Below are 18,372 nucleotides of genomic sequence, written 5' to 3'. Positions count from 1 at the left end.
AAGCAGTTTTTCCCTCTCACCTTCCGTCCCCCCTCCTTTCTTCCTTGTTTTCCCTCTCTGTCTAGATATTTAACTGCTTATCTGAAAGGCAGAGCAACAGAAAGAACAGAGACGGGGAGACTTTCCATCTACTGGTTCACACCCCAAATGCCTGCAAAAACTAGGTCTGGGTCAGGCTGAAGACAGGAGCCTGGTCTCCCACAAGGCAGCAGGGGCCCAAGAACTGGCCATCCCCTGCTGCCTAGGAAGCTGGATCAGAAGTAGAGAAATTAGGACTCTCTAAGATTTTTCCTTTCATATTGAGCCTAGAACATCACCTAACTATTCCCTAAAATGATTTTTTTTCATAACTCCTTAGTAAACTTAATAAACTCCTTTGATAGCTTCACTTACCCCTCAAGACAAATACAGTCTGCCCTATTTCTCTTTCACTATTGTGACTCTCTTCTCAAGAATCAGCAATAATTTGTCAGTAATTAGAAGCCCCTTCTCGGACCGGTTGTCTTACTTGACAGAATTGCTGGCACCCAACCTTCCCAACAACTTTCTTTTTCTAAAAGTGTACAACCCTGAGTATTTGTCTACCTTTCTGAACTATTCTTGCTTACTTTCTTCTGACCCTTTTATGTAGTTTCCCTATGCTTCTGGCTTCATATACACATTTCACACACACAGCTATGCTGTGAATGAGTCGCCCAAAGTCCATGTGTTGGAGACTTCATCTCCAATGCAGCAGTGTCAGGAGATGGGGTATAATGGGAGGGTGTCTGGGTCATGGGGACACCCATTATGGCAAGAGTAAACTCCATATAAAAGGACTAGTCTGTCCCCTCTCCCAACTTCCCTCTTTCTCTCCATGCCCACCTTACCTTTCCTCTATGAGATGACACAACAAAAAAGGTTCTTGCCAGATGCATTCTGTCAATCTCTCAACATCCAGAATCATGAGCCAATGGATTTCTGTTCCAAATACATTATCCAGTCTGTGGTGGTATCCTCAGAGCAGCACAAAACACACACACACACACACATACACTCTCTCTCTCTCTCTCTCTGCCCTCTCCTTGGGAAATTCAGATGATCTCTGAAGTTCTCTCAGCCTGATCCCTTGACCCATATATGTACATGCTCCATAAAACCTCCACCTCAATGTCATATTTGTTCTAAAAATTAAACTGTTCAAACTAATCTTAGAAAATCAGGTCCTGCTCATGACTTTCCCACTAGGTAACCAGCCCCATCCTCAACAGGCTTTGATATAGATTTTATCAAGTCCCCATATCTCTTCCTTAGCCTACAGTTCCTCTGTAAAGATGAACTCATTAAGGGAGTAGCACAGTTGCTCCTACAGTCACCACCTCAATGTTAGCCTCTGTTCTCACAGCTTTTTTTTTTTTTGACAGGCAGAGTGGACAGTGAGAGAGAGAGAGACAGAGAGAAAGGTCTTCCTTTTTGCCGTTGGTTCACCCTCCAATGGCCACCGTGGCTGGCAAGCTGCGGCCGACACACCATGCTGATCCAAAGCCAGGAGCCAGGTGCTTCTGGTCTCCCATGGGGTATAGGGCCCAAGCACTTGGGCCATCCTCCACTGCACTCCCGGGCCACAGCAGAGAGCTGGCCTGGAAGGGGGGCAACCAGGACAGAATCCGGCGCCCTGAACGGGACTAGAACCCGGTGTGCCAGCGCCACAGGCGGAGGATTAGCCTATTGAGCCACGGCACCGGCCTGTTTTCATAGCTTTTGCAGGAACTCACTGGCAGGACTTGAAATTAGCTACCATCCTGGTTTTAGACTTCAGCTGAGATGTTTCTCAGGAACTTCAAGCCCTGAACAAAACAAAGTAGTAACTAATCTTCCCATAAGGCCCCAGACCGCTGGAGCCCACACTGCCATCACAATATCTTCAAAAGAAGTGCTAGGGACCAACCCGAGACCCACACACAAGCCGGTAATGCATTGTTCACCCCCAGCTTTTGATTCACGAACTTTATTCCCAGGAATTAAGCAAGCTTCCCAGCTCATTGCTCTACACTTTGCAATAAACACAAGCTTTTTCCATCACCCCTGTGTCAGCAGTGAATCACTGGCTTGCTGTGTGCAAAGGGACCCATCTTGGGGTGTTTGATAGCAATTACATCACAGAGGCTCGGATATGCATTGCCTAGAGCAAACCAGTGTACTTTAATCCAAATACAGGAAGACTTTTCTGGGGATAAATCCAACTGGATAATGTAGGAGAATTTTCCAGACTCACACTTTCAGGAGTCTCTATCCCAAGAATGGGGGGGGGGGGGCCTGGATCTAAGGTTTTCTTCCCTTCATAATTTTTCCTTTCCCCTTATATAACAAAGGTGCCTCTAAACTGTCTCAAAGCTCTTAGGATGCATGCCCCTAAACACCCTTCAGCGCCAAACTCAGTTGGGAAAGGCCTTCTTGAGAAACAAAGGGGGCCTTTGAAATATGAGTGAAAATGTTGAGAGAACAACTCTCTAAGGACTGTAATAAATACTTCTACTGTCAAGTGGTATCCAATCCTCTACTTAAAAAATTGTAAGAAAAACAAACCCTTTCTATTCCTATCAATGTATTTACACCAACTATATTTCTCAGTGCTTACAGTTTTAAAATGAAAATTAGACACTGTTGCTAAATATGCTCATGCTAAGTAATAAGTCTTTTTAATTCATAAATACCTAAGTTTTTTAAGATTTATTTGAAAAGCAGGTGAGAGAGAGAGAGAGAGAGAGAGAGAGAGAGAGAGAGATTTTGAATGATTTTCCAGCCACTGGTTCACTCCCCAAATGGCTGCAACAGCTTGGGCTGAGCCAACTGAAGCCAGAAGCCAGAAGCCAGGAGCTTCATCCAGGTAGGTATCCCACATGGGGGCAGGGGCCTAAACATTTGGGCCATCTTCTGCTGCTTTCTCAGGTACGTTAGCAATGAGTCAGATCAGTCAGGATGCCAACTGATACCCATGCTGGCATTGCAGGCAGCAGCTTAACCTGCTGTGCCACAACACTGGCCCCAAGTAATTTTTTGGGTTATTATTAATCATGATTTATAATATATTCTGGTTGATCAATTGAGTATTAATAATAAAGGAAATTCAATAAAATCATGCTAGTTTTGTGACCACAAAAAATTCAAGTCAAAATTTTTTCTTTATGCATATATTTTTGGCACAAATAAACATGATAGTGCAATCAAAACTCTCAAGCATAAAAATTTACTACAGTAAAACTTTGTGGCAAATGGGAAGTGATCAAGAGGAAAAAAGAATAATGTAAAACTCACAGTTCTGGGGCCAGCACTGTGGTGTAGCGGATAAAGCCGCTGCCTGCAGTGCCAGCATCCTGTATGGGTGTTGGTTCAAGTCCTGGATGCTCCACTTCCCATCCAGCTCTCTGTGATGACCTGGGAAAGCAGCAGAAGATGGCCCAAGTCTTTGAGCCCCTGCACCCGTATGGGAGAGCAGGAAGAAGCTCCTAGCTACTGGCTTCCAGCTGTTGTGGCCATCTGGGGAGTGAACCAGCGTTTGGAAGACCCCTCTCTCTCTGCGCCTCTCTGTTTTTCAAAGAAAATAAATAAATCGTAAAAAAACAAAAACAAAAACAAAAAACAAAAAAAAAAACCACCTCCTAGTTTTTAACAAATTAAAAAAAAAAAAAAAAAAAAAAAAAACAGGGCCGGGCCGTGGCTCAATAGGCTAATCCTCCGCCTGCGGCGCTTGCACACTGGGTTCTAGTCCCGGTTGGGGCACCGGATTCTATCCCGGTTGCCCCTCTTCCAGGCCAGCTCTCTGCTGTGGCCCGGGAGTGCAGTGGAGGATGGCCCAAGTGCTTGGGCCCTGCACCCCATGGGAGACCAGGAGAAGCACCTGGCTCCTGCCATCGGATCAGCGCGGTGCGCCGGCCACAGCGCACCGGCTGCAGTGGCCATTGGAGGGTGAACCGATGGCAAAGGAAGACCTTTCTGTCTCTCTCTCTCACTGTCTACTCTGCCTGTAAAAACAAAACAAAACAAAACAAAAAAAAAAAAAACAGATGACTTGGTATCACAATGTGTAACTATATTCCATTTTTTTTGGGGGGGGGATAGGCAGAGTTAGTGAGAGAGAGAGAGAGAGAGAGAGAGAAAGGTCTTCCTTCCATTGGTTCAGCCCCCCCCCCCCCCCATATGGCTGCCACAGCTGGTGCTCTGCACCGATCCAAAGCCAGGAGCCAGGGGCTTCTCCTGGTCTCCCATGTGGGTGCAGGGCCCAAGCACTTGGGCCATCCTCCACTGCCTTCCTGGGCCACAGCAGAGAGCTGGACTGGAAGAGGAGCAAGCAGGACAGAATCCGGCGCCCCAACCGGGACTAGAACCCGGTGTGCCGGCGCCACAGGCAGAGGATTAGCCTAGTGAGCCGCGGTGCCGGCCCTATATTCCATTTTAAAAAGTGAAAGAAGGGTATGCATTTGGTTTAGCAGTTAAGATGTCAGCTTCCCAATCAGAGTGCCTGGGTTTAATTCCTGGTTCCAGGTACTGACTCCAGGTTCCTGCTAATGCAGATCCTGGAAGGCAACAGTGATGGCTTAATTACACTAAGTGGGAGACCTGGGATTGAGTGTCTGGATGTTGCAGGCATTTGGAAAATAAACCAGTAGATGGGTGTAAGGTTTGGCGAGACAGGTAAATTCCTGGCCTGTAGGCAGCACCATATACAGCAAACATGAACAAAGTTATCACTATCTCTTTTTTTATACTGTTGATGCTGGCCTGGGTCACCTGGCCTAGGCCATCCTGGCCAGATTTCTTCACCTTAGTGTTCCTTCTCCATTTCCCCACCCCATCCCCACCTCCACCTTTTCCACACTATACTCTTTTTTTTTTTTTTTTTTAAGATTTATTTATGCAGAGGCAGATAGAGAATGCTGGTGCACTCTCAAAATGACTGGCTCATTCCCCAAACAGCCACAACAGCTGAAGCTGTGCCAAAGAGAAGCCAGGAGCTTCTTCTGGGTCTCCCACACAGGTGCAGGGGCCCAAGAACTTGAGCCATCTTCTATTGCTTTCCCAGGCCATAGCAGAGAGCTAGATTGGAAGTAGAGCAGCCAGGACTCAAACTGGTGCCCATAGGGGATGCCAGCACTGCAGGCAGCAGCTTTACCCACTATGCCACACCCCGGCCCCCACCACTATCTTTTTTTTTTTTTTTTTTTGACAGGCAGAGTGGATAGTGAGAGAGACAGAGAGAGAGAAAGGTCTTCCTTTTTGCCGTTGGTTCACCCTCCAGTGGCCGCTGCGGCCGGCGCATCGCGCTGATCCGAAGGCAGGAGCCAGGTGCTTCTCCTGGTCTCCCATGGGGTGCAGGGCCCAAGCACTTGGGCCATCCTCCACTGCCTTCCCGGGCCATAGCAGAGAGCTGGCCTGGAAGAGGGGCAACCAGGACAGAATCCGGCACCCCAACCAGGACTAGAACCCAGTGTGCCAGCACCACAAGGCTGAGGATTAGCCTGTTAAGCCACTGCGCCAGCCCCCACCACTATCTCTTAACAAGAAACAGACCCTTATAATCAATAATTAAGCAGCCAGACTCCAACTATCTCATTGTACTGAACAGATTAGCAAAAACTGGTCTGTGCCAGCTTGAGTGGCCATCTGACAGCCAACCAACCTTTGCTTCAATGCAATGTAGCAAAACACATACTCCTGGGAGTAGACTGAAGGTGTTAATAAAAGACGTAAGGTATGTTACAGCATATTACCTCAACTGCACTTGCATGGACAAAGGCCTATTGTGAACATGGTAAAGGACCTTCTTATCAGTAAAGGGTACCACCCTGAGCTGACAAACCTGTTAAAACCCCTGGGCACTGGGGTTAGCAGGTTAAAGCTGCTGCCTGTGACACTGGCATCCCACATCTGTGTTGGTTCATGTCCTGGCTGCTCCACTTCCAATCCAGCTCCCTGCTGGTGCTCCTGGGAAATCAGTGGAAGATGGCTCAAGTGCCTGGGCCCCTGCACCCATGTAGGAGATCTGCATGAAGCTCCTGGCTCCTGGCTCCAAGCCCGGCCCTGCTGTGGATGTTGCAGGTATTTGGAAAGTGAACCAGAGGATGGAGGAAATCTGCCTCTACCTCTCTCTGTGACTCTGCCTTTCAAAAAAAGAAATCTTAAAAATTCAAAAAAGAAAGAAATCATATGAAAGAGAGAGAAAGAAAGAAAAAGAGAGAGAGAGAGACAAAGAAAAAGAGAGAAATCACATGTTTAAAAAAAAAATCCTGGGCACTGCTGAAGTTCACTTCCTGGACCTGCCTCACCTTGGCTGTGGGGTTCGTACTTTCGCTTTGTCAGTAAATCCTTTGCTTAATCTGACTGTGTCCAGTTCTGAAATTTTCTGTGTTGATACCAAGAGCTTGGACCCCCTTGCTTCCTGCCTCCACCATCTGTGGCAAGCCTGCCATGAAGAGACGGCCCACAGGAGGAGAGAAAGCCCACAAGAGGCATAAAGCCCACTGATAAATCAGCCAGTGAGTTTTCTCTCTCTCACCTTCCTTGTGCTGTAGGTAGGTGTAGCCACGACCTGTACCCATCTTGTGAAGTGCCCCAGAGGGGTCTGTCTGTTACCAACTAGCTGTGGATTTGCTACACTGTTTAACTTCTACTTCATTTACACATTTTCTAAACTCTCATCCCTACTTCCTGCTCCTTAAAGGTAAATGTTCCAGCATTTATTTCATGGCTATCATTAATGAAGTATTTGGTCCATGGCAGCCAGTTCCTCGGCCTCTGCTTCCCCACTGCCAGCTCCCAGCCCAGGCCTTGCTCAAGCATGGTATGCAGCTGTTGCTGGCAGCCAAGGCGGTAGCCCCAGGGGCACTAGAGGCCGGGCCTGCTTCTGCTCCTGCAGCATGGCAGTCTTGCTGTGAGGTTTGAGCCCCCAGGCAGCAGGCCCACTTTAGCTCTTGACTACCCTGCTGCTCCTGGCTTTTCCACCTACAAGACTTTGGTTCCAGGACCGGCACTGTGACGCAGCGGGTTAATGCCCTGGCCTGAAGCACTGGCATCCCATATGGGCGCCAGTTCTAGTCTCAGCAGCTCCACTTCCGATCGAGCTCTCTGCTATCGCTGGGAAAGCAGTAGAAGATGGCACAAGTCCTTGGGCCCCTGCACCCACATGGGAGACCTGGAAGAAACTCCTGGCTCCTGGCTTTGGATCGGCGCAGCTCCGGCCGTTGCGGCCATCTGGGGAGTGAACCATCAGATGGCAGACCTCTCTCTCACTCTCCCTCTCTTCTCTCTGTGTAACTCTTTCAAATAAATAAATCTTTAAAAAAAAAAAAAAAAGGAAAAGATTTTGGTTCCTTCCCACTCTCTTTAGGAATCCAGCATCTGCCGCTTTGCTGCCATCCTCCACACCCTCGATAATGCCCAAAGGAAGGTTTTTGGTGATGTTCCTAACATACAACAGAATCCTTACACCTGCTATCAGAGAACTCCTTGACACCTTTCATGATGGGGGAAAAAAAAAAAAAAAAAAAAGTAGCACCACTCACCCTTCAATTCATTCCTATTAGGACCATTTCTATGGCCCTATACTGGCCAGACCAGTAGTGCTGGGCAGGCCACCAACTGGTGAGGACTGGGAGGATGAGATGTAAGATTTTTGTCACCAATCCTATAACCCCTGCCCCTCCTCCAGAAGTAGTCCCAGGAGCCATCTATGCCTAGGCAAATAGTGGCCCATGGACGCTTAGGCTCCATGGATTGTATCTAAAGGACGCTGGGACACCATGTCTAGGCAATAAACAAGTTCACCTCCAAGGATGCTCAGTGCCACAGGCTGCAGGAGGAAGTTTGGGATGCCAGATCTGATCCAGTCCACTGAGGGGCCTCTCACTGGGCTATATGGGGCTCTCACAGAGCTGCCACACACCCTACTCCTATTTTCTCTTTCTCAAGTTACAAAGAGACTCTCACTCATGGGCAACTCTTCATCCATTCCCACTGACTCATCACTGGGCTGCCTCTGAAATAACTGGAATACCTTTATCTTCATACTTTTTAACCCCCTTCTATGCTCCTCTGCCAAAAACAGTTCAGCTTAGGGTCACTCGGAGTGGAGCCTCCCGTCATCTGGATGTGCAGAACCTTTGCTCCCAAGGGAAGGAGGCAGTGGGGATGTGGGAGGACAGCAAGAGTACATCTCCCTTCTTTCTCCACCACTGATCTAAACCAATAAAGGTAAAAGCTGGGGAGATGCTCATAGGACCACACTAAGTTCACTGAGGAATTTCAGACCTTAACCCTAACCTGTGATCTAACCTGGGCTGGCTTACGTATTGTTCTGTCTACCTGTGGCACTCTGGAGCGGAAAAAGTGAATCTGGGCTAATGCCCTGGTGGCTCAACAGCCCAACCAGTATGCTACAGGAGCTACAACAGTCCCACAGACAGGCCCTAACTGGAACTATCAAAGAGGTCATGAAAACTCAGGGTTTCAAGACCATATGGTTACCTGCTTGGTGGCTGGGATGAAAAAAATATTGTCAAGCCTGTAAATTACAACAAAACCAGGAAGATAACAGGACACAAGGAAGGAAACCCAGCCCTATTCCAAGGACGACTGGTAGAGGATGTAAAGCTCAGTGGGGAAGCATTTTTCTGCGAAGAGCCACGTGGATATTTATATAACATCATTTGCAGTCCATACAAGTTACTAACTTAAAAATTAGCCTACGGGGCTGGCACTGTGATGTAGTGGGTAAAGCCACTGCCTGTAGTGCCCACATCCCATATGGGTGCCAGTTCGAGTTCCAGCTCTTCACTTCCGATCCAGTGCTCTGCTATGGCCTGGGAAAGCAGTAGAAGATGGCCCAAATCCTTAGGTCACTGCACCCACGTAGGAGACCCACAAGAAGCTCCCAGCTCCTGGCTTCGGATCAGCGCAGCTCTGGCTGTTGTGGCCAACTGGGAAGTGAATCAGGATCAAAAACTCTCTCTCTCTCTCTCTCTCTCTCTCTCTCTCTCTGCCTATCCTCTCTCTGTGTAACTCTGATCTTCAAATAAATAAATAAATCTTAAACAAAAAATTAGCCTGCTATAGATCTGTTGAATTTTGAGTCCTGCCTATGGTTGTCTCAGCAGGGCCAGACTGAATGATTGCATGGGCCTTAAGGGCCCAGGGGACAAATATTCCCCACCTGTGCTTTAAAGAAACACACCAACATAGAGCCCAGCACCCCGAGAGACAGGCCTTGCTTGGTGCCCATTTCCTCTGTCAGTCAGCCCCAGACATGAAGCTGGAACACTGGCACAAAGATTATCACTATCTAAAAGGACCACCAGGCCCACGTCCTCAATGCAAACAAGACAGACACTGGAAACGAAACTTCCCTCAACTCAGTATCCTGTATCGGCGTGCTGATTTGAATCCCAGCTGCTCCACTTCCAATCCGGCTCCCTGATAATATGCCTGGGAAAGCAGAGAAAGATAGTCCAATTCTTTGGGCTCCTGCACTCATGTGGGAGACCCCGATGGAGTTCCAGGCTTCTGGCTTCGACCTCACCATTACAGCCATTTGGGGAGTGAACCAGCAGGTAAAAGAAACCCAACTCAATCTGCAATTCTGCCTTTCAAATAGGTTAATGAATAAACCCTTAAAGGACTTTCTTTACTTCTGATTTTCTCTTTGATCCAGACACCCAGGATCAAATAAAAGGTATCACTGATTTGGGTCAAGTACAAAGGTCCTGACAGAATATGGTAACAAAGTTCTTCCAGCACTGGATCCCCAGGACCACAGTCAGCTGTTTCACCAGATCTGTGTTGCTAAGAACTTGGGACAAAAGGATCTCTAATGACTGATGACCGCAACTGGGTGGAAAGTCAAGTACTACTTAGCACCCTGCTACGGTAAAACTTCAAGGAATCCTTGACCCCACCTTACAGGGACCAACAAAGGACCTCATACACCTGATGATCCTTGATGATAGATGAGTAGATGGCTGTTTCACCCCCAATTTGGACAATAGTGGGCCCCAATATCAGGCTTGGTTTTTTTTATTGCTACATTTATTACACTGACCCTCTCCCTGACCTGTTCTCCACCTGGAACCCCATATACTAACTGTATATAAGCACTGGACAATGACTACCTTAATGGCTTCTGTCTTGCTGTTCTATATTCCAGTGCCCTTACTTCCAAACCCCCACTGGCAATCACCCTTAATCACATCACCAATCATACCAGGAGCTGAGTGGAGGCTGAGGACCTCAGGCTTTTCAGTCTCCCCATTTCAACAGAAGATTCTGGCCAACTTATGACTGAATATGTGGGCTCCTCCAATACTACCTATACTAAAGCTATAAATGATGGGACTAAGGGAGGACCTCATTCAATGGACCCTCACTGGAAAGATCAAGGCCATACCAAATCTGTGAGCCCACAGGAAAAGTCACTCTTTGCTTTAAAAATGACAACCCCAAAGGACTTTATCTGGGAAGCTGAAGTAGGACTTACTGCATCCATGCATTGTGGTTTATCAACAATGTTCGCAAAATAGACAATGAGAAGGATGAAGAAAAACTCTGCGATGTACAGGACATGTTTCCATTTGCTGGGGAAACAGTAAAAACAACTACATCTTGACTCCTGATGAATCTTAATTGTTAATAACTCGTACAGACAAGGAAGTCTGGGAATAGAGATTGCTACTCGAATTGTTTATAATCTCATGGGCAACCACACCAGGATAAATATTTCCTGTCTGCTTATTCAACTGTTTTATCACAACTTTAGATGTCAGCTTACACACTCCAGTAAGAGTAGTGGTTCCTTTCCTTCAGATTTCCATCGTTATTGCCTGCCATGGGACTTACCGCTGAACTACAACCTGAGGACCAGAGGACCCTCTACCCCTATCATAACACACTCCCATCCAAACAACACACAAGTATCTGCATTCAGGAGCCCACATAGTTTTATTCCTACATAAATAGATAAAACACCCATCTTTCAGCTATTGAAACTATGCCCCTATATACTGCTTGAAGGTAGATGTCAGATACCATCAGGTCCCAGGATCCTAGCCATTCTCCCTTAACCTAAAGTGCCTTTGCTCTGCCTTTTGGATAACAAATCAATCACTTACTAAAATTAACTCACTGAATTCAGGGAGTGCTACAACTAGTTCATTTGCTTCTCCAACAGACAACACCCTGATGGTCAGTACTGTCGTGAGGGGCTTCTTTTTGGGGAATTCTAGGTCCAAGGCAAAAGGTAACTACCACCTGCTGTAACTATCAGACTGATGGATGCCTACCTAGTCATCACAAAAACTCCCTGAAGAATCAAAGGAAGGCCACTACTACAACAGACTAACCAGGAACCTCAAAGTGCACCTCTCATGTCAACTTCAACCCGTGAGAATCTTCACCCCTAAGCACTATGGAAGCCCAGGGATTCTGTGGTAGCCACTCAGTTTCTTGTTCTGCATATTACAATAAATGCCTCCTTTGTTCCACCAGCCCTGATGCCAGTGGGTCAACTTCCTTTGGGTCAGGTGGGTGAACTCAGTTTTAGGGATTCTAAAGCAACTCCTCCAACCAGTTTTGAGGATTGTTCTGTATCACTAATCACCAACCTACTTAAGCCTTTGGTATAAGAGTGACTTTCAAGAGGTTTTCGTCTCCAGACTAGGTAGAGGCCATCCCTGCTCAGATGAAGCTCCCTAGCAACCCATATGACAATGGGATCAAAAATCTCCAGGGAGGAAATTGAGGCAGGATAGATAGCTGGTTTAGTGAGACAGGATAGTTGAGTAACTGGCCTAGGCAGGTGACCCCATGTGGAGCAAACATTAATGAAGTCACCACTATCTCTCTATCTGTAAAGACTTATTTCTTTATTTATTTGAAAGGCAGAGTTATGGAGAGGCAGAGAGACAGAGAGACAGAAAGAGAGAGAGGTCATCCATTCGCTAGTTCACTCCCCAGATGACCACAGCTGAGCCAATCCGAAGCCAGGAGCCAAGAGCTTCTTCCAGGTCTCCCATATGGGTGCAGGGACCTAAGGACTTGGGCCATCTTCTACTGCTTTCCCAGGCCATAGCAGAGAGCTGGATCGGAAGTGGAGCAGTTGGGACTTGAACCAGCGCCCATATGGGATGCTGGCACTGCAGGCAGCAGCTTTACATGCTACACCACAGTGCCGGCCCCACCGCTATCTCTTATCATCAATAATTTAGCAGCCAGACTCCAACTACTTCCTTATAAGCAAAAACCAGATTTTACCAAATTGAGAAGCCATCCTGATAGCCAATCACTGTTTGCTTCATTACAGCAGTAAAAAACAGAACCCTGGTTGGAGACTAAAGACGCTAATGAAACATACAAGGTATGCCACGGCATGTTACCATAGTAAAGGACCCTCCTAACAGTATAAAGTGCTTCCTGGAATTAAAAAAAAAAAAAAAAAAAAAAACCTAATAAAAGGATCTACTACCTCATGCAAAAGCTCACCTTCTGGACCTGCCTGCATTCTGCCTGTGGACTGTGTACTTCTCCTGTGTCAACAAATTCTTTCCATCAGCTTTTGGCTATGTCTCATTCTAAAATTCTTTTCTGCATCGGTTTCCACCCCTACCACTACCCCCTCAACATCTGAAACAGTTCACTGTTTCTCTGCCTTGCAAAATTAAAAAGGTGACATAATTTTTATTTTAAAATATGAGTATTTATAATATGCTGGAAATTACAACCTTTGCAAATGGATGGAACCTTATGTAGAAAAATATGGATATGTATTTTTAAATGTATGAGTGATGGGAATTTTTCACATCATTTTAGGAAGTATCAATAATGAAGTCTGAAGTCCACTGTCCTAGACTATTACACTTGCCTCAATCCGTCTAGTGCCAGACCAGTCTTCGTGCCAGCTTTTTCATTTTTCCTGAAACAACATTTGCCTCACTATACTCCCTGCCCCAAAGTCCTCCAGGCAGCCTGCACTGCGACTCCACTCATTCTCCTGAAATTCCAGGGCTTCCCCGGCCAAAGTCCCAGACACATGGAGTCCATTTTTCAAAATATACCACACTACTCTCCTGTCTTTGTTCTGATCTGCCCCATTCCCGTCCTCTCTAGCTCTAGCTCAGTTTAAATTTACCTGTTCCAAAGACTGTCCAGGAAGCATTTCCCATTCTCTCTAATTAGGAGTTCCTCCTTTGAGTTTCCTGCAGCCACAGGAGCCTTTATTTTCACTCTGTCAGCAACTGCAGTGTTGGGTTTGTTTTCTTTGTCTTCTACCTCCTTCCCATCCCATGCCTTAACATACACAAATTCCCTGAAGACAAAGACTACCTTGCTAATCTTCTTATTACCTAAAAAACAGAGTTCAGTGCTTCTCTTGGCGACACACTCATTAGTATTTGCTAATGAAAAGGTATTCCACAGAGACATGAAGAGCCCAGGGTCTCTTTAACATATCCTACCCTTCTCTAAGCTATTCACCACCATTAGCATGTTATGGCCTTTGAGAAGTACTACAACAGGAAGAACTAACTGATCTGTACATGTTAACTTTCACCAAGTAATCAAACACTCTTTGAGGCCCCTCCTCAACCTCTAGTAATATCCCAAAAAACAGAAAAAACTGATAGTCTGTCCACCCCACCCACTTCGATTTTTCCCTTCATGCCAGAATGTTATTTCTGTTGCCCCAGTCTTTACATTTTAGACAATAAATGACAAATAGAGATACCAAAGAATAATTAAAGCCTTGTTGTGAGGGTTACCTTAAAATGTGGAGCTTTAAAGTGAGGTTTTAGCAAATAAGTCAACAAATGAATGGGAGAGAAGGGCAAGACCTCCTGTAAAGCAGAAAACAGCCAGGAGTCAGCCAGGAGTCAGGCAGAAGGACCAATCCTTCCCACACCAGTGGGAAAAAAAGTCTGGGAATGGGCCATTTCCCTGAGTCAAATTATTGCCCTTACTAATCCAAAAGGAAAACCAAAATCTTCACCATGGAGAAGTCTCGCAGACACCACCCCAATTTCCCCAATAATGGGGAGACCACCATGAGCACCTCCTAGCAGGCAGCATGGAGAACACCTTATCCTATCCAGCAGTCCTGGTAGAAGAGGCATAACCTAAATCAGATCATGAGTCAGAAAAACTAAACAGACCGCAAAAGCATTAATATCATGAAAGGTAAAGGCTGAGAAACTGCTCCCCACTAGCAGCATGACAAGTCACTGGCACACATAAGCCTGGGTTAGCAAAAGAGATGGCTGCTATGAAGGGCATTATTAGAAAACTGATAAAATCCCCCATGGACTACATACATCAATGTTAATCCTTCTGAATTTGTTTACTATAACTAGGCTCATATTCCTAGGAGATAGGAGCTAAAAGTCACACTCTAAAACTTATTTTCAAAAAAGTGTAAAGAAGACTTTTATCTGCATTTCAAATAAATAAATCTTAAAAAATAAAAAGAATATATAATTACATTTCATGTGTATGTGTGTTTATATAATTATAAAAAGGAAAACAATGTAAATTGGCAAAATATTAACAAAGGCTAAATGCAGGGGAAAATTTGGGGAATTCACTGTAACATCTGTGCAACTGTTGAGTAACTATAAAGGTTTTCAAAATGACAAGTTTTATGTAAAAATAACTATTCACCAAATTTCTTTGACCTAAAATTAGGCTTCCAGTCTTAGGCAGTGTGGCCAGAAAAATCAAGACTCCTCTCAGCAAATATATATGTACTCTGATATGGGTAAAGGATAAAAACGTGATAGACCTTGAATTTTACAGCACAGCGAAGGCCAAAGTGGCCCACCTGCCGTGCTTGTATGTCTTACTGGAAGACATCTATGCTCACGCATGCAGTCCACAAAACCTATAATATTTACTATCTGGCCCTTTATAAACACTTTCTAACCCATGGTCTACTGATTTAACAGAAAATTAACTCATTGCTTGAGGGAAGAAAATTGACAGAAAAAGATTTAAAAAAACATAATTTGCAGGACCACACAATGTAGTTTTTATAAATACAGCCTTAAACAACAGGTATGTCAAGCTTCAATTGGTACTTTACAACAGTATAAGTATGTTTAGTAGAAATCCTTCCTTCTAACATAAAAAAAAGTTTACTGTATCCTTAGAAATTATTTAAAAAAAAAAAAGATTTATTTTTACTTGAAAGTCAGAGTTACAGAGAGACAAGGAGAGACACAGAGACAGAGGTCTTCCATCTGCTAGTGGATGGCAGGAGCTGCACCAATCCAAAGCCAGGAGCCAGGAATTCCTTCTGGGTCTCACACGTGGGTGCAGGGGCCAAGGACTTGGGCTATCTTCTACTGCTTTCCCAGGCCACAGCAGAGAGCTGGATAGGAAGTGGAGCAGCCAGGACTCCAGCCAGCACCCATATGGGATGCTGGCACTGCAGGTGGCGGCGTTACCCACTACGCCACAGCACTGGCCCCCTTAGAAATTATCTTTATTGGGACTGGCATTGTGGCATAGCAGGTAAAGCCAATGTCTGTGACACCAGCATCCCATATATGGGCATCAGTTCAAGTCCTGGCTGTTCCACTTCCAGTCCAGAACCCTGCTAATGCAACGAGAAAGAAGCAGAAGACGGTCCAAGTGCTTGGGTCCCTGTACCCACATGGGAGACCTGGATGAAGCTCCTGGCTTCCACTTGACCCAGCCCAGGACAATGCAGCCATTTGAGTAACGAACCAGTGAACAAAAGACTCTCTCTGGTAACTCTTTCAAATAGATCTTAAAAAAAAAAAAAAAGAAGAAATTATCTTTATTAGCAAGTACAATTAATACTTTACAGCACACTCAATCTCATGGTTGAATTTAAGGCAAGAAATAATTTTTAAAGACTTATTTATTTATTTGAAAGGAGAGAGAGAATCTTCCATCTGATGGTTCACTCCCCAAATAGCCGCAACGACCAGAGCTGTGCTGGACCAAAGCCAGGAGCTAGGAGCTTCATCTGGGTCTCCCATCTGGGTGGTAGAAGCCCAGGTACCTGGGCCGTCCTCTGTTGCTTTCCCAGATGTGTCAGCAGGAAGCTGGATTGGAAGTGGAGTAGCTGGGATTCGAACTGGGGCCCATATGAGATGCCAGTGCTGCATGCAGCAACTTAATCTGCTACACAACACCAGCGCCAAGAGTAATTTTCTGAAACACAGTCACTCCTCTATTATCTATGGGTTCCATAGTCATGGATTCAACCAATCTCAGAATTACAATGACGGGGGTCAGGGGGAGGGGAATCATGTCTGTAGTGAACATGTGCAAGCTCTTTTTTTCTTGTCATTATTTCCCAAACAGTAGAGTATAACAACTTTTTACACAGCATTTACATTGTAGTAGGTCTTATAAGTAGCCTAGAGATAAGTCAAAGAATACCTGAGGATGTGTGTGGGCTCTATGCAAAAACTGCATTTCATGTAAGGGACTTGAGCACCTGCAGGTTTTCTGTGTCTGAGGGAGGTTATGGAGCCCACCAATACTGAGCAATGACTATATACAAGTCAACAGAAAAGGCAAGTGGTGTGAGTGGTATGTGCTCATCTATCTACTTTCACATTAGTTACCAAGACCATGCTTTCTTTTTTTTTTTTTTTTTTTTTTTTTTTTACAATTTATTTATATTTGAAAGGTAGAGTTACAGAGAGAGGGGGGAGAGAGAGAAGGAAGAGAGAAAGATCTTCCATCTGCCGGTTCACTCCAATGGCCACCTCAGCCAGGGTTGGGCCAGGCTGATGGCCAGGAGTTTCATCCAGGTCTCTCATGTGGGTACAAAGGCCCAAGTCCTTGGGCCATCTTCTGCTGCTTTCCCAGGCACACTAGCAGGGAGCTGGATGGGAAGTATGGTGGCACGGAGCCATAGTGGTACAGCACAGGCTCCCAGACGATGCTTGCTCTAACAGTATTTGATAGACGTAAGCAGCATATCAAAGCACTTGCAGGGTGTGACTCTCCCATACATTATTACAGATATGCTGTTTGTTCTCTTTGGTAAGTAAACATTTCCATTAGTCTTATTTTCCAATCACTTTGGTTAGTAATCCTTTTTTCCACTGGTAGTCCAAATATAAAATTTTAACTAACCCATGGCCAAATTACTACCAATCCTCAATAAATGAAGTCTTGAACAAATGAATGATTTCTATCAAAATGAATGACAGATTTAAATGTAAAAATGATCTACATCAGCCCTTCGAAAATAAATGATCACCCCAGGTAAGTACTCTGGCTGAGCTCTCCCCTTCCCTCCAAAAGTTTCCTTACAGAGAAATAAACACAAGTTAAAGCTCAGTGAGAGGGAACATGGCAGTTAAGCTGCTTTTGATATGTTTGAAAGTTCCATTAAAAATTAATAGTATTTTTTAAACAATCAATATAATTTATCACATTGAAAAAGAAGAAAAAAACATAATCCTCTGAATACACAGAAAAATCTGACAAAATGCAATACCCATTTCTAACTTCTCATCAAACTTAAGAAACTTTCTCAGCCTGACAGAAATCTCTGTGAGAAAATGATAAATTAAATATCAAAATTCAAAACTTCTCCATCTCCTGAATACACTGCTGAGACAATGAAAAGACAAATTACACACTGGAAAATATTTTTTTCCAAACCATATATCTGACAAAGGACTTGTTCCAGAATATATAAAAAATTCTCTAGACAGTTAAGAAAATATTCTAATGAAAACATGAGCAAAGGATAGGAACAGGCATTTTCACACCAAAGATGAGAGAGAAGTGAGTTCATAACAGGATGAACACTACTCATGAAATGTAAATTTAAACCACGTAGAAATACCACCACACTCAGCAGATGGCTAAAAAGACTGCCTGCAGGAGTGCTGGCCGGGATATGAAGAGACAGACCTGCACTCACTCTGTTGGTGGGAATGGGACATGTCACAACCACGGCGGAAAACGGGCTGGCAGTGCCTTAGAGAATTTTATAGCCATTCATTCCACTCCTAGATACATTCCCAAGAGAAAGCTCGTGTATATCCACACGAAACTGTACAGGAAATGTTCACAGCAGTCTTATTTGTAGTAGTCAAAAACCAGAGACAATCCAAAAAATTCATCAACATTTTAAATATAGACAATAGCTGAAGAAAGTTGAGTACCTAGAGCAAGATAATCAAGAAAACAAATGGCAGGGTGAGAAAATGAACCCAGGTCTACAGTCTTAACAAAGCCCAGTGTTCCTTCCCCTAGACAAAACCATACCGGAATATCTTCCAGAATTATTGCATGATGAATACTCAAATACCAACCAAACTTGTCAACTAGACCACAAAACAAGTCTGCTCTCAACTCTAGGGA

General features: G+C 44.9%; 1 protein-coding gene across 5 annotated transcripts in view; it reads right to left on the bottom strand.

Annotated features, from left to right (window-relative positions):
* The window catches only part of PPP4R1 (protein phosphatase 4 regulatory subunit 1), an 85,193-nt gene that overhangs the window by 58,834 nt on the left and 7,987 nt on the right, over positions 1-18,372 (bottom strand). Inside the window, exon 1 of one of the 5 annotated variants that reach the window (XM_062201359.1) lies at positions 3,295-3,389. The exons of 3 other annotated variants lie outside the window; for them this stretch is intronic. In XM_062201359.1, the coding sequence (XP_062057343.1) occupies positions 3,295-3,352 (58 nt within the window). In that variant the 5' untranslated portion in view covers positions 3,353-3,389. Of the gene's footprint in view, positions 1-3,294; positions 3,390-18,372 lie in introns of those variants that run through there. One more of the 5 variants, XM_062201357.1, reaches the window with a different exon arrangement.

The sequence above is a fragment of the Lepus europaeus genome, chromosome 9, assembly GCF_033115175.1.
Source record: "Lepus europaeus isolate LE1 chromosome 9, mLepTim1.pri, whole genome shotgun sequence".
NCBI classification, from domain to species: Eukaryota; Metazoa; Chordata; class Mammalia; order Lagomorpha; family Leporidae; genus Lepus; species Lepus europaeus.
This window is presented reverse-complemented; position numbering and strand designations above follow the sequence as displayed.